Below are 15,086 nucleotides of genomic sequence, written 5' to 3'. Positions count from 1 at the left end.
AGTTCTTTCGAGAAACCCACCTCGCAATGTCCGCTGGATTGATTTCCCAGTTCAAGGAAGCGACACAAACGGCAAGGGCCACGCTCCGGCCATGGGGTGAGCTCCTGGAGCCCACCTCACTCAGCCTCCCCTCCAGTCTATCTGACGCGACGACCCGACTCGCCCAGAACTTGACCCACTTCCGCTCCAACTACGCCCTGATCGCCCTGATCGTTCTCTTCCTCAGCCTCCTCTACCACCCGTTCTCCATCATCGTCTTCTTGATTGTCTTCGCCGCGTGGCTCGTGCTCTACTTCTCGCGTGACCAGCCCCTCGAGGTGTTCGGGTTTGTGGTCCCGGACCGAGTCGTGATGGTTGTTCTTGCGGTGGTGACGGTGGTGGCTCTGGTCCTGACTCACGTGTGGGTCAACGTCGTCGTTTCGGGGGTGATTGGGGTCGTTTTGATTGGGCTGCATGCGGTGTTTAGGGGGACGGAGGATCTTGTTATGGACGATCAGGAATCGCCGTATGGGGCTCTGCTCTCGGATGATGCTGACCCAAGTGGGAATTACACCATTATGTGACTGTTTCTCTCCAAATTTTATAAGGTGGGTCGGATTTTGGTTTCCCTTTTTCTTCTAGGTTTTGTTGAAATTCAATTTCGAAATTTTGTTGGGTTTGGTTGGAATTTTGGGTTTTGATTGCTCACAAGAGGGAAGTGTAGGGCTTTAGTTGATATCCTGAATTTGATTACTTCATTGTTATTTGCGCTACTCATCTGTTTTCGGAATTTAATTTCGAGTTTATGGTAATTCTTCATTGACTGTATCAAATGTGATTTGCCTCCATTCATGCATTCCCAGTTGCAGAAAATTGCATTGTTGCAGTTGGCATAATGTGTGGCATGATGATACCTTATACCGCATTCATACTGCTATGCTGATATGTGTGTCAGTGGCATATAAATCGTGCACAGAATATGTAAACATGTTCTTCGTAGTACTTATGCAGCCTTTTCGTGCAACTTTATAGTTTTCTGATTGCATCAAAACATTCGGAACGTTGTTTATTTAAGTTGAACATATACCCATAGTTGGAAAATTTTATGTATGAATAATTTACAAACATTTACCTTTCTGTCAACAGTGTCTTTAAAGAATGGGCCCTATTTGAAGATTGTGTGATTTTACTCACTATGTACCCCTTATAACTCTTTGCATGTCCTTAGTTCAAATCTTGGTTTGCTACATAGCATTGAAGTTCCTAATCATGTGAACGTTTGGTGGTGCAATAGCAAATATACCTTAGCAACTTGTTTCTGGCTATTATTAGTTATACCTGTTATTTCTAGGAGTGCAGTTTGATTTGATCATTTTCATATCTTACTTTCTGACCATACCTCCACAATTGTCAAATAATTTTTTCGTTTTCCATTTTGGGGTGAATACTGAATAGTAGTTCAACATTTTGCCGTATAGATTGTCAACGTTGTATGAAGATAAAATCAACATCCATCCTACCAATTCATGTCACAATATTTGGTGTCATATGTCGAAACTAGCAGATGTTTGATAATCTGACTCAGCACGATCCATTGAATTTTTTTTTTTCCTTTGAGTCCTTTGTCCACTTTCATTTTGTAAATTAGAGTTTCTGTCTCGGGGAAATGTATCTTGCATAATTTCTTTTCCTTTGGTGTATTGTGGTAGCCATTTACCAAATAGAGTAACATTGCAGCACTTGGGAATTAATTTGTCTATGCCGTATGCTTTATCACACATACGTGGGACCGTGACATGATTATAAATATGAAAATCCTCTATCAAGAGTTGTCAGGATTGAATTGAGCTGTATGATTTTTACCCAAACTTGCATTTTTTTTCTGTTCTGATATTGACCCGAGTCTATTTTGTGCATATGACGTTGTGACGACGTATGTAACAGCAGTTCTTGTTTGAACGTTTTATGTCAAGTGTTGGCTCCCGATGAACTGGAGATGGTGCTAATGCATTTTTGCTTGTTTTATATGTATTTCCCATGTATGCAATGCAGATGGTAGCATTTCTTCGTTCTTCGATCAGGTACCTGTGTCTCAGACAAGCCTCCGATGGGGGTCAACCTCTAACCAACATATCCAGTTGTGATGTCGTTCTTCCTTCAGAAGTCTGAAATTGTGTATCCACCACCGTAGTTGATGTTCGGCACTTCTTCCCGGTTCAAATCACATTTTTTGGGGTTGTATATACCATTGTTTTCTCATGGTAAATCATGGGTCGCATTGTCGGACCGTGCCATCGTGGAATACATTGGAACCTTGCAAATTGTGAAAGTTTAACTGCAAATTTTTGTAGTAATCGTTTATGTATGCTGTGGTGATGCCTTTTCGTTTTCATACGTATTGTAAGTGTATTTTATAGGAAACAACTTCTGACAATCTGCTTTATGTACTTGAGTCAAAATTAGAAATAAACCAAAAGGACTATTTTTATTACAAATAGTCCTTAAAATTGATTTACCCTAGTTGCTGAATTAGAAAATCAATTAATGTTATTCCTGAAATTTACCACTAAACATCAATGTCGTCCTTGCTGTTCAATTCTATTAAATTTTATGTTAGAATGTTGATATGGCACACGTGTAACCTCACCACTCCAATGATATGATGCCATGTGGATTTTACAAAAGAAGAACGAACCCAGCCGCTCCGCCATCCTAAACCCCAAGCAGCCCTCCATTTTGGCACTTTGAAAGCATTCGTGTCGCTTCTTGCTTTGTCATCTTCACTTTCACTCTAATCGTTTATTGTCATCTTCACATATACTTTAATCTTTTGCTTCTAAGAAAGAATCCAGCCGCATTATTTGTCAAAACCCCAGCCCATAATTTTTCATTTTCATTTCATCTCTCTCTGCGATTTCTCTCCTGTATTTGTTCGACGGCACAAGAGTTATTGAGGTTAGAGGTAGGTGATTATGAAATCAGATTAGCCACCAGAGCTTTGGCACCTTCCATGATTTCTGACTGGCTTCCTATTTCTACAAACCCGGGAACGAAGACGAGAGATAAAACATCTGAAATGCAAGATCGATTCGTCCATCTCGATTGTTGGAATCTTTGAATCGCCCGGGCCCAACGCACTCTAACGACACCGATACTGTTTCCAACTTTACCACCTGCCCAATCCGTCAAGTGTGAGATTTTACTACAAAAAGTCTCGGTGTTAGTTAGAGTGGTTTAATACTAATTAAACCCCTTGGTTTCTTTTCACCCCATCGATGTGAGACTTTAACACTCCCCCTCACGTGTAACCTCATTTAGTGGTTCACACGTAGAGATCCATATCGGTAATTGAAACTCAGATGTCAGCTCACGTTTGGTTCACTTGTTGTCAATTGGAACTCAGTGGTCGTTTATATATTAAGAGTTCAGACTTGTTTCCTTCCCGGTGGTGACAAGCTCATTAGCTTTCACACAAGCTCGTTGGCTTGCACGGGCTCGCAACTGTGGGCTCTGATACCATGTTGGAATTTTGGATCGCCGGGCCCGCCCCACTCTAACGACACCGATACTGTTCTCAACTTTACCATCTGTCCAATCCGTCAGGTGTGAGATTTTACCATAAAAGACCTCATTATTAGTTAGAGTTGGGTAATACTATTTAAACCCCTTGGTTTCTTTTCACCCCACTGCTGTGGGACTTTAACATCAATTTGTTTCTGTATAATTAAAAACTTGAAAAATAAAAATGGAAAAAAATGGAGAAGAAGATGAATAGCTAGGGTGGGAGTGTAGACCATCTCTAACTGATCCAGTTAGAGGGCTATAGGGCTAAAAATAGTCTAAAATGACATAAAATGAAATTGAATGAATTGAATAAAGGTTCGGCCAGCCCTTGCGTAGAGATAATATAGAAATAGAATAAAATTCTAAACTTAATTACATTACTTTACTCGATTTTATTTAAAATGATATATTAAAATATATTTTCAAATTAAATTAAAATGAAATATATATATATATATATTTCTATATATAAAATATATATGATCCATATATAAAATATATATGAAATATAATAAAATTATGTAATAAAAAATAGTAAACATAAAATAGTAAAAAAAATCTTACCATCTAATTAAGCTAATTAAGATATTTAACTGAGGGCTAGGTCAAAGGGCTCATGAACCTCATCGGGCCAAAAATACCAAATCAAGCCAAACGACTGGCCCAATCTAGCCAACCAGCTCGGACCGGCCCAAACAATTCAAATTCAACGGCTACTTGGCGTTAACATGATGTTAGCTAGCAACAGCTAACTAATGTCATGCTGATGCTAGGTAGCCGTTGAATTTTTTTTTTTTTTTTGGGACAATTAAAATAATAATAATAATAATAATAAATTCTAATTTTTTTTTTTCCTATAACTACCTAAGCCATTAAATAACATTAAACAATATTAAACAACCTTAAATAACATTAAACTTAAACAACATTAAAGAACACAATATCCACCATAGTACCACTTGGGGAAGTTCTTCAAACTTAAACAACATTAAAAAAAAAAATTAACAACATAAAACTTTAATGTCTACTCTATGCTTCTTTTGGCCCAAAGATGTGCAACAAAATCATGTTGTAAGTACTTGTTTGTGGCGAAGGTTCTAAAAAACGCTAGGCGCTAGTTGGACGGCGGGCTAGCGCCTAGCACCTAGGTGGCTAGGCGGAGTCTAGGCGGGCGCCTAGGTGGTCTAGGTAGATTTAGGTAAATTTCTTTTATATCTTGTAAGTAAGTGCATATTGACACTTACAAAAAATTATACTTGTATGAAATTCATGAATACAATAATAAATAATAAATAATAAAATGCAAAACTAGTATCCAAAGTTCAAGATTTAAAAACACACATATATGTCATATTAGTTAAGATATTTTGAATGATTATATCTAATTTTCATAAAAATAAAATTAAAAATCCCATGTGTTGTGTGAAGAGGTGCATGCATCCTCCCCAATTTCAAAATGCATGTGGGGTGACCCTTACCCCCCATCCCTAGTCCCCATCCCTCACATCAGTCAAGAAACTCCCTTTTCATGCCTTGAAAATTGAAACATAAATAAATAATAGAATAAGATCAAAATAAATAATAGAATCGAAACTAAACATAAATAAATAATAATAATAGAATAAGATCAAAATAGCAAATTGCCACACGCTTGAGCGTGTGACAAGAGACTATATATATAAAGGAAGAAAGCAAAAAGAGTGAAGTTTTCATGAAAAAACCCATGTACTAAGTTTATTATTTTTTTAAAATTATATTAACATCCTACAAATTATTGAATAAACCTCACATACTTAATATACCCCACATTTGTTTTTTCAATTAAAAATTATCTTAATACACCCCACATCCTTCCCCATAATACTTTCACATCCCACATTCTTAATATACACCTTACATTTTCTACATGCACCCCATATTTTCTTTACACCTCACATTTTCAAATCTTATAAAGCTTTTAATTTGGACAAAAAATGCCGACTAGAATTTTGACAAAAGATACCGCCTGGAATTTAAAGCATATGTGGGTTGTTTTCAATTCCACCATTAAAACCCAAGTTGTCAGTTTTTAATATTTGGTGGTAATTTTAGGTGTTTAATTCTTCATGTAATCCATGTGATCCCTAAAAGATGAATACAAACATAGAAGCTTGAATAACGCATCAAAAGCAAGATTAAATAATTATCGATATCGTCAAAATCACTAAAACATTAAAAAATATGAAGTCTTACCTCATGTGAAGCTTCCAAAACATCGATTTCGTGTTTCATTCATCAAAAAAAATATTTCTTAATCAACATGTTTGTAGTTTCATTGGTTAGGATTTTGTTCAATAATAGAGGGTCGGAGAGGTTTTGATAGTTGAAAAGATAAATAATACGTAAAAAGTGATTTGGAGTGTATATAATTTTTTTTTTCTTTCTAAACCTAATAAGGTCAAAATTGCCATTGCATAGTAAGTTAAATAAGTTATTTAATACTAAATTTTAATGTGAGATGCGTTCAACATTTTCTAAAGTGCTAATATAAAAAACATTTTTTAAAATATATTTTAATAAAAATTAATAACAAGGAAATTTTAAAAACAAGGGTAAATATCAATTTACTACTCTCATGTTTCGTGGTTTTCAACATTTAGTTTATCAAGTTTTTTTCGTTCTAGAGTCATACCTAAGGTGTAAATTTTGGGACAGTCTTCTACATTCGTTAGTCAAACTGTTAAGTCTCCCGTTAACTGATGACGTGACGCCCATGTGGACAATGACTAGGAGCCACGTGCCAATAGGGGGCCCACTTCAATATTAAAAAATAAAAAATGAAAAATACAAAACCACCCCCCCCCCCCCCCCCGGGTCTCCTTCCTTCCCTATCCCCCTCCCTCCCTTCCTTCCTTTGCAACCCGCACCTTCCTCCCCTCCCTCTCTCCTTTGTAACCTACAACACCTTCACCATTCCTCTCCCAAGCCCCACGAGACTAGAATCGCCCCCGACCCTCCTCCTTTTCACTACCGAGAAGCAATCAAAAACCAAAACAATAAAATTCAAAACTTTCCCATAAAAGGAAATTTCTCAAAAATCCCATCTTACGGAATCAGTACTTCCGAAACACGAGATGGTAGAGAGAATGCTACTGAAGAAGAGCCTACTGCATCAGAGCTTGTTGCTGCTGCTGCTTTAGCATCTGGTGCTGCATTTCCTCCGTGATTCTCTGAGAAAGTCGAGGTTTTGCCAAGAAATTTAAGGGTTAGGGTTCGAGCAAAGGGCCTCAGAAAGAGAAGAAAAATTATGGGTCTCGGGTTTGCGAAATTGTTGGACGAAAATGGAAAATGGCATTGTCTCCAGGGTTGAGGGAGATTCTAATCTTGCGGGGCTCGAGGATGGGTCGGTTGTGGACCGCCAACGACGAGGGTTGGGTTGCAGGAAAAGGAGGAGGAGGAAGAAGAAGAGGGTGGGGGTTAGGAAAGGAATGGTGGAGGTGTTGCGGGTTACCGAGGAGAGATGGAAGGAAGAGAGGTGTAGGTTGCAGAGGAATGAAGGGAGGGAAGGAGGGGAATGGGGGAGGTAGGAGACCCCCGCGGGGGGGGGGGGGGGGGGGGGGGGGGGATATTTTTAATTTTAATTTTTTGTATTTTTAATTTTTAATTTTTTTAATATTCAAGTGGCCCTCTATTAACACGTGGCGCCTAGTCATTATCCATATGGACGCCATGTTATCAGTTAACGAGAGATTTAACAGTTTGACTAACGGATGTATAAGACTGTCCCAAAATTTACATTCAGGTATGACTCTGGAATGAAAAAAAATTTGATGTACTAAATATTGAAAATCATGAAATATAAGGGTAGTAAACTAATATTTATCCTAAAAACAATACATACATTTTATCAAATAAAAAAATAAAAAATAAAAAATCTGAAAACGGAAAAGCATTTCAAATAGTTTCTACAATTTCCCTCCTTTCTTCTCTCAGACTCAGAGAAACAATGGAGCCCTTAGCTCTCAACCTGAAAATGCTCCGAGGCCCGGGGTTTCATAATTGGAACGGCGACACCCGAAACTTCCGACCCGGATCCAAGGTCCGAATCGGCCGCGACGGTCGCTGCAACAACATCCCGATCAAAGACTCCGGCATTTCTTCCAAGCACCTCTCCATCGAGTCCGAATCGGGCAAATGGGTGCTCCGAGACCTCGAATCCTCAAACGGAACCCTTTTGAATGGCACCAATGTCCCCCCAAACACGCCGCTGGATCTCAGCCACGGCGACGAAATCAAAATCGGCGAGTGCACTTCCATTGAGGTTAAGATCGATGGCTACGAAGAGAGCCGGCTGAGACGGAATCCGAGGCGTGTCGAGGAAATTGAGGTCAAGGGGAATCAGAAGAGGGGTCGACCGCCCAAAGCTAGGGTTTTGAAGAGGGAGGTTGCGGAGGAGAAGCCTGTGGAGGAAAAATTGACACGGCAAGTGAGGGTGAGGCAAACTCGGATCTCGAAGAATGAGGAATTGGGGAAGATTGCAGAGAGCTCTTGTGTAGACACTGAAGGATTGCCGAAAAGGACACGTGGCGGTGTGAGGAGGGGGAAGAATGCACCAAAAGAGCAACCGGTGTGCGATAAACTTGGCAATGAAGCTTCAAAAGCGGTGAAATTGGAGGAAGAGAGACATGAGGAGGCGGATAGAGAGTTCAACGTTGGAGGAGAGAGTGGTGGAAAAGGTGAAAGTGGAAGTGGGAATGGCGAAAAGGTTGAAAATGGAAGCGGGAGTGGCATTAAGGGCTACAATGGAAGTGGGAGTGGTTTGGGTGTTAATGTGAGCTGTGACTTGGAGAAGATGACGCTCGGGGAGTGGTTTGAGTTTTTGGAGAGGCATTTGCCAAAACAGATCATTGGTGAGACGGAGGAGGCACTTGTGGAAATGACAGAGAAAGCAAAGCGAATTCGGGAGCACATTGCGCAGGAGAAGAAGTGAATGTGCTCGTGGTCTAAACGGGATAAGATGGGAGGATTAGCGCCTTGTGTTCTGTGGTAATTTTGCAGCTCAATTCCTCTGTATTCGTATGAATTACGTGGCGTATGAAATTTGTACTGTGTACTTTCATCACGTATATGTCGTTTCATATTCATGCTAAAGTTAGTCTTGATTTTGAAGTCTTAGATATGATATTAAAGACCAATCCATTGAATTTTAGGGATATGAGATGAGATAAAACTAATTTTATTTCTGTTGTCAGCATCTTTCATATTGACGGGGGTGGTTTGGCACTGGTAATTCTATCAAGCGTTCTACCTGTTACCTATTTCTGATAAAAAAAGTTGTCCGGTTTTGGGTCTAAATGAGGCATCATCCATCTTTGACAGCTATGTTCTGTTTTGTCGCTCTCCATCCATATGGAGGAGCTACTGGTTTATGCTGTACCGCTGCTCTTGAGAATTGATCTGTCTAGGTCGTATGATTTAGGCAATATCACACGTACAAAGGGCAGTGACATGATTTTTTCAGCCTTGAGAAATAATCGATGAATTAATTCTCTATCGGGATTGAATTGAGCCGAGTGCTTTTTACCCAAAACATGCATTTTTTTTTCATATATGAATGCTTTGGATAAATACACATCTGGCTTGGAAATGTCCTAGGTTGATCATTTGCTGCTGCTTGATTGCTAGTTATTACGGTTGAATTTGTTTCCAGGATATGCAAGAGTTTGGTACCTACTTCACAGTTCACACTCTGGAAAAAAAGAAAAAAATTGATTGTAATCACTAGCAATCGCTTATTGTTGTTTCTTGAGTTGTTTATTGTTAATCGTAGTTCTCAAACTGGTGCCATTGGATTTTGCAGTGAGTGAAGATAACACAACCTCAGGTATGGAATTTTGAAAGAATTTATAATCATCTTAGTTTTGGCTGTTAGTCGGGAAGGGCTGTAATATGACCATCCAGTATTGGCCCAAGTCTATTTTGTTAATTTGATCTGTTGACGACATGTTAGGCTTACCGTATTTCTTGTTTCAACATTTTAGGTCAAGTGTTCCCATGAGTGGCGATTGGGCTAATGCATTCTTGCTCATTTTTATGTATATTTTCAACGTATGCATTGCAGGTGGTGGCATTTCTTCATTCTTCAACCGGCAGATCCAGTTTGAGATGCTGCGCCTTGCTTCTAAAGTCTGCAATTGTTCAGCTTCTAACGGAGAAACTTGTATATATCAGAGCTTTCTCATGGTAAATGTGGAACAAATGGGTACGGTGTAGGTAGCTGTATCGGTTCATGCATTGTATGAGTGTGCAAGTTGTGTACTGCAATTTTCTGGGTAATCATCTACGCATTGCTAGTTCCTTTTCATTAGTGGTGAAAATTGAGAAAAAAACCATTCATCAGTTAGTCCATGGGCACTGGGGCTCCCCAGTTTTAACATTTACGGAATATTCACATTCGTATTCTTGATCGGTGGATCTAACATTCGTATTCCCAAATGTCCGCCATTCGCATTTTCTGCTCGTTCAAAGTAGATGTAAGATTCCAGTTAACATTTAAGCCCTTCTTCTGAAATTATCAGAAAGGGGGAAAATAAATGTTTTAGGTATAACCTATTAACCGATATTGCGCCAAGAGTTATAATTTAAACCAGCTTCATCTGTTTTGAAAATCTGTCGACGAGAGAATTCTTCAAAAACTTAGAAACCATGATACAGAGTTACGATCCTAAAGAACAGATCCTGTTCAAGTAAAACTCGAAAACCTGCTTAGAGTAAGAAGTACCGGGAACACCACACTGCAACCAAAGCAAGTATATGCACTCGGGGATGAAAAGAAAGAGCAAATGAATTCTCATGCGGAGAACAACACGGTGAAGGCAGTTCAGACTGCCGTTGCCTGGACTGATCACTTTCACAGGACTGTGACTACAGGAATAGCTAAAGCTACCGAGGCTGCATTTTTCGACCATACATGAGGGGCATCACGTATTCCTTTGCAGAGCTTCCTATGGAGATCTGAATGCTTTGTGAAGCCGGTGTTGTCTGTAACCACAAGTCGACTAAGTTATGCAGCTGCAATGTCGGAACTATTGGGTTACCGCGCAATGTGACCTCCACCTGCATTAGGCATCAAGTGAAACTCAGTATCAAATATAGGCATATGTACCAAGGCAGATTATCACCAACCCAAATTACCCAAAATCTCAAGTGAACAGTATGCAGTGATGGACAAATCGAATATCTCTGATTCACTTCTTTTCTTTTCTTTTCGAGAAATAAAACAGATAAATTTGGTTTTGTTGCAGGACAATGTTTCTTCATTTTCGATATAAGAAAAACGCTTCTCGTCTCCTTTTCTTCACCATCTAAGTTCTAAGTTTCATACATGCACAAAAAGCAGGAACTGAAAAGGGATAAAGATGATGTCACCTCATCCTCGCTGGTAAGATTCAGCTTTTTCACCAGATACTTTTTTATGAAAGAAGCGGGTAAGCTACCATCCCTAGAGAATTTCGAGAAACAAAACCGAAGTTAGTGTCTGCCCTACAAGATATTACACGAAAAAAAGTACACTAGACAATGCCGGAAAATGGTAAGAGAGCATTTTCATCTAATGGTCAGTTCAGTCCCACAGAATTAATTTTGTGTACTCCTGCCATGAATAATCCCTAAATGTTAGAAGGGCACATTCATTCTTCAAACAGGTCTGAAAAATGTTCCTAAACGACGATCCATGGAAAGCCAGTACAGTTTTGTAACAACTAAAAATGGAAAGGATATTTCTTTTGTCCTTCAAAAACATGTGGCATCTGGAAAATGATATATTTTGTAAAAGCCAAAAAAGCTTCATAAATGCATATCATATGTTGCAGAATTGCAGTAACAAAAGATTGCAGTAGAAACAAATTTCATTTTTTGTGATACCAGAGCAGTATCTTCATGTTATCTAAACACCATAGGAAGCCTCTTAGATAATTGAGTTGAGCATATCATGAATCACGAGCGAAAAATCAAATTGCTTGTAAGATATGATCTATTGCCATGAACTTTACATCGAGACTGAAAAATTCATAGTGCAGGGAAAGATACAATTAAACAACAAGACTTCCATTCCGACAACCAAAATGGTGAGGGATCAGCAAAAACAGTAAATGCAAGAAAATACAAGGGCATGAGGTTAATGAAACTTACTTGACTCTCAAGTAACATGAAGGTAACTGCGGCAATGGTGGAAAGCCTTCCCTGCAACAATCAATTCAAAAGTGTTAAACTCAATACATGAAGAGGGAAAAAACAACCAAAATCAGTTATTGGTTTAAGCTAAGGAAACAAAATCTCACTGGTGATTGGAAGCAAACAATGAGAACCAAATTGGACGTAATATTCTGTCACATCTATTATTTGCATCAACCAAAGATTGTGCTGGAATATTGAGTCCCTCAGGTACAGCTAGTTTTCTTTTGCGGCCACGTTGTGGTTTCCTAAAACTCCCTGAACCCGATGGAGCAGGATTAGATTGATTCACACTTCCACCGACTTTGGATTTGTTACCATATTCCATAATGGGCTTCACCTCACGTGCTCCATTGTTGAGCGCATCAGGCAACATTGGTTCGGAAATAGGAAGTTGCAGTTGCAGATTAATCTTATCAGAACTTGATTTTCTTGCCGCTTCAACCAGGCGGTCTAATGGTTTCCAGATCTCAGGTTTCACATCTTCTGGTTGAGAATTGTCCTCCACAACCATGTTAAGCATGTGCTGCTTCGATGATCCCTCAGTAGAGTTCTGCATCAACATAACTCAACATGTTTGAGAGGATAAAAATGGAGAAGCAAATGCATTGAACCGACTATTGTTTTTTCCTCTTTTACCTGTCTGGTATATAGTGTATTTTTTTTCAGTGTCTGAGGTGACTTAAGTCTCTCATGGAAATCTTCCTCTTTCTTTTCAGGCTCCTGAAATGAAGGATACTCTTGTAGAGGAACTCTCCTTCGTGTAGGATACCTTCTTTGTCCACTCATCTCAGGTCTGCCTGATACTTGAGGTGAATTTATCACCAATGAAGAGAGATATTTCTCTTTTCTTTTAGCTGGGATTGGAGCTGAAGACACAGCAGGTGCCTTAACCTTTTTCCTTTTGGACGGAAGTGGGTCTACTTCTATATCTTGCGCAATGTCATCTGCAGGTACCTTGGACTTTCTACTTACGAAAGGAAGCAGCTCTTCTGTTATATCTTGCACATTGAGGTCTGCAAGTGCCTTAACCATTTTTGTTTCGGAGGGAAGGGGCTCTGCCGTTGTATCTTGCACATTGTGGTCAGCAGTTGCATTGACTGTTTCTGTGTCAGGACGGAAGATCTTGCCTGTTATACTATCCCAAAGGGGGTCTGCCCTGCAGACAAGGAAATAAAAAAAAAGACTAACGTAAAACAAACACAGATATTAAAAGTAACCTTTCCATATCAGCAATCTAGGAAACCCTCATCAAATGTGAACCTGCTTGCCACTGTATGTTTGCTCATCAAGAAATTTCAAAAAATGGTAACTAAACGTTGAATGTAATGAAAAGCGGAAGTGTAAATAAAAAGAAAACTACACTTTGCATCTGTCCCTTGCTGAATACACAATATCCTTCCCAGCACAGCAGTTGGTCTGAACAACTGGTTCTACACAAAATTATAGTAGTTAAACTGTACGCTTTTCAATTTATCCGGTGTCGTACTACTAATTAAATAGTTTGTGCATCAAATCTTTCTTTGGTAACAAAGTACGCGATCAATAATCCAATTTACAGTATAACCATTCTTCTAGCATGCTATAAAATTAGAACATGAATGACTAACCGATGTTTAAACATTTATAAACATAGGACTACTATTGATGATCAAATTCAAATACCTGAGTTTTTCCAATGGAGCAACCCCTAAATAAGTATTGCATTTTGGACAGCAGTCCAACTCTTCGTCTACTATCTTTGAGTATATGCACTTCTTGCAAACTGTTCTCGAAACCAAAAGAGACCAGTCACATATTTGATTGATAGAAGAACAACCAATATGCAGCTCAGATGATTATACGAGAGATTGAGGTAAATAAAACACAGAATGCAGCTTACTCCATATTATTCAGATAACCATACTATTCAGATAAATTTAGACAGAAATTAAGACGGTATGGGACGAATGAGCGAAGAAAGATAACAAAAAATGTGGATTACCAAACAGTGTTCCGGTGAAACATAAGAAATAACAGGAGTCTAATATGTGATGGAAAATAGAGATAGTGCTTCTTTGGAAATATAATTGCCAAGTAAATTCGAAAAACTTAGCCGCAACTCTTTGCTATTAGGTCTTGTCTTGTCCAGTGCAGAATAGTGAAACGTGACCAAGATATTAACACTACATAAATTTATAGACCATGCAACCATGAAGTCCAAGTCGTTCATTACACATATGTAAGGAAATAGCAAACAATGATCAGTAGTTTGACATATTTCAAAAGGGAGTTGTTACTGACACTCCAAAATGCTCATCATGACCTTATAGACATGCTTTCCTCTTATGTTTTTATAAGACATAACGCATAATAATATTTTTGAAGTGCTAATTATAGTTTCTTCAAAAAAAACTTAGAGCCAAAACGCAAATTGAATAAAAACCCCGATCACGAAAACGTAACAACAAAGAACCCATATCGAGGAAAGGAAGAACTTCAAGAAAGAAACATGAAATCCGATTAAAAAAAAAAACATAATATTGGATGAAACATGAAGAGGGAGAGAGAGGGTACTGACATGTATGAAGGCATTCACATATGGTAGTGGCCTCGCAGTAGTGCTTCTCGCAGAGTGGACATGTCACGCATGCTTCGATCTCCCTTCTGTTTCTCTTGACCACCGGACCACTCATGTCAACGAACACAAACCAGTGCAGTTCTACTCTCTTTCTTTAACTATTCTGCAACTCACGTACACCTGGTGCATGTTACCTTCAATATTCTTGACCAGAAAAATCAAGAAACAGGAAAATCACCGAGAAATCGAGCACGCAAACAAAACCTAGTACGGGTTTTCTTGACTCTATGTGGTGGTGAATGATGATAGCTATTGGGACGTGTTTGGTGGGCGAGAAAAAACAGACGGAAAACACACCAAAAACAGAGTGGATAGAAATTTTGGAGTATTCGAAGAGGGTTCTTGTTCGATTTGGACAATGGGATTGGGGTTGGATTGATGATCTGTTCGAGGCACAACAGCTACAATCTCACCTCCTCCCAAAAATCATAAAGCAAAAACAAACAAACACGAACGCGCGCATGAAAAACTATAACTATGCGTGAGTTTGCTGAAACAGACAGAAATATACATAACAAATCCTAAGGCGTCATGGTAGGATACGCTGGCGGTGTTTATGGGCTTAAACTACGCCCACAAGTTTTATTTTGTGAGTGGATGTTTTCATGTTTTTGGGGTTTTATGGGTTTGTTTCTAAACTTTCTATTTTTCTAAATTCCATCGGAACCAAAAACCAAATAGGGTTTTATTTCCTTTGTTGCCCAATTTTCAC

The 15,086-nt window shown here is 38.9% G+C and overlaps 3 protein-coding genes across 4 annotated transcripts; 2 read left to right on the top strand and 1 right to left on the bottom strand.

The window, feature by feature from the left end:
- LOC125472745 (PRA1 family protein D-like) lies at positions 1–2,470 on the top strand. The gene is made up of 2 exons (XM_048574526.1): positions 1–587; positions 2,032–2,470. The coding sequence occupies exon 1, from the start codon at positions 27–29 to the stop codon at positions 561–563; it is 537 nt and encodes a 178-aa protein (XP_048430483.1). The 5' UTR covers positions 1–26; the 3' UTR covers positions 564–587; positions 2,032–2,470.
- Positions 2,471–7,202: 4,732 nt separating this feature from the next.
- LOC125472783 (FHA domain-containing protein At4g14490-like) lies at positions 7,203–9,886 on the top strand. 2 transcript variants are annotated; one of them, XR_007254679.1, is made up of 3 exons: positions 7,203–7,324; positions 7,516–8,568; positions 9,644–9,886. XR_007254679.1 is itself a non-coding variant. In XM_048574626.1 (2 exons), the coding sequence occupies exons 1-2, from the start codon at positions 7,293–7,295 to the stop codon at positions 8,510–8,512; spliced, it is 1,029 nt and encodes a 342-aa protein (XP_048430583.1). In that variant the 5' UTR covers positions 7,203–7,292; the 3' UTR covers positions 8,513–8,761. The 2 variants fall into 2 exon arrangements, 1 of the variants encoding a protein (XP_048430583.1); XM_048574626.1 differs by lacking the exon at positions 9,644–9,886 and having other exon boundaries at positions 7,516–8,761.
- A 449-nt stretch (positions 9,887–10,335) lies between these two features.
- LOC125472753 (E3 ubiquitin protein ligase DRIP2-like) lies at positions 10,336–14,488 on the bottom strand. Its single transcript, XM_048574546.1, has 7 exons — positions 14,315–14,488; positions 13,420–13,519; positions 12,394–12,913; positions 11,862–12,307; positions 11,713–11,763; positions 10,951–11,023; positions 10,336–10,638 (listed from the first exon to the last, which is right to left on the bottom strand). Exons 1-7 carry the CDS (start codon positions 14,427–14,429, stop codon positions 10,465–10,467), a joined length of 1,479 nt encoding a protein of 492 aa, XP_048430503.1. The 5' UTR covers positions 14,430–14,488; the 3' UTR covers positions 10,336–10,464.
- Between the last annotated feature and the right edge of the window lie 598 nt (positions 14,489–15,086).

This window comes from the organism of the source record quoted next, unplaced genomic scaffold (assembly GCF_019419815.1).
Source record: "Pyrus x bretschneideri cultivar Hongxiangsu unplaced genomic scaffold, Pyrus_bretschneideri_v1 Contig73, whole genome shotgun sequence".
Lineage (NCBI taxonomy): Eukaryota > Viridiplantae > Streptophyta > Magnoliopsida > Rosales > Rosaceae > Pyrus > Pyrus x bretschneideri.
The sequence above is the reverse complement of the archived record's forward strand: the minus strand, read 5'-3'. Positions and strand labels throughout refer to the sequence as shown.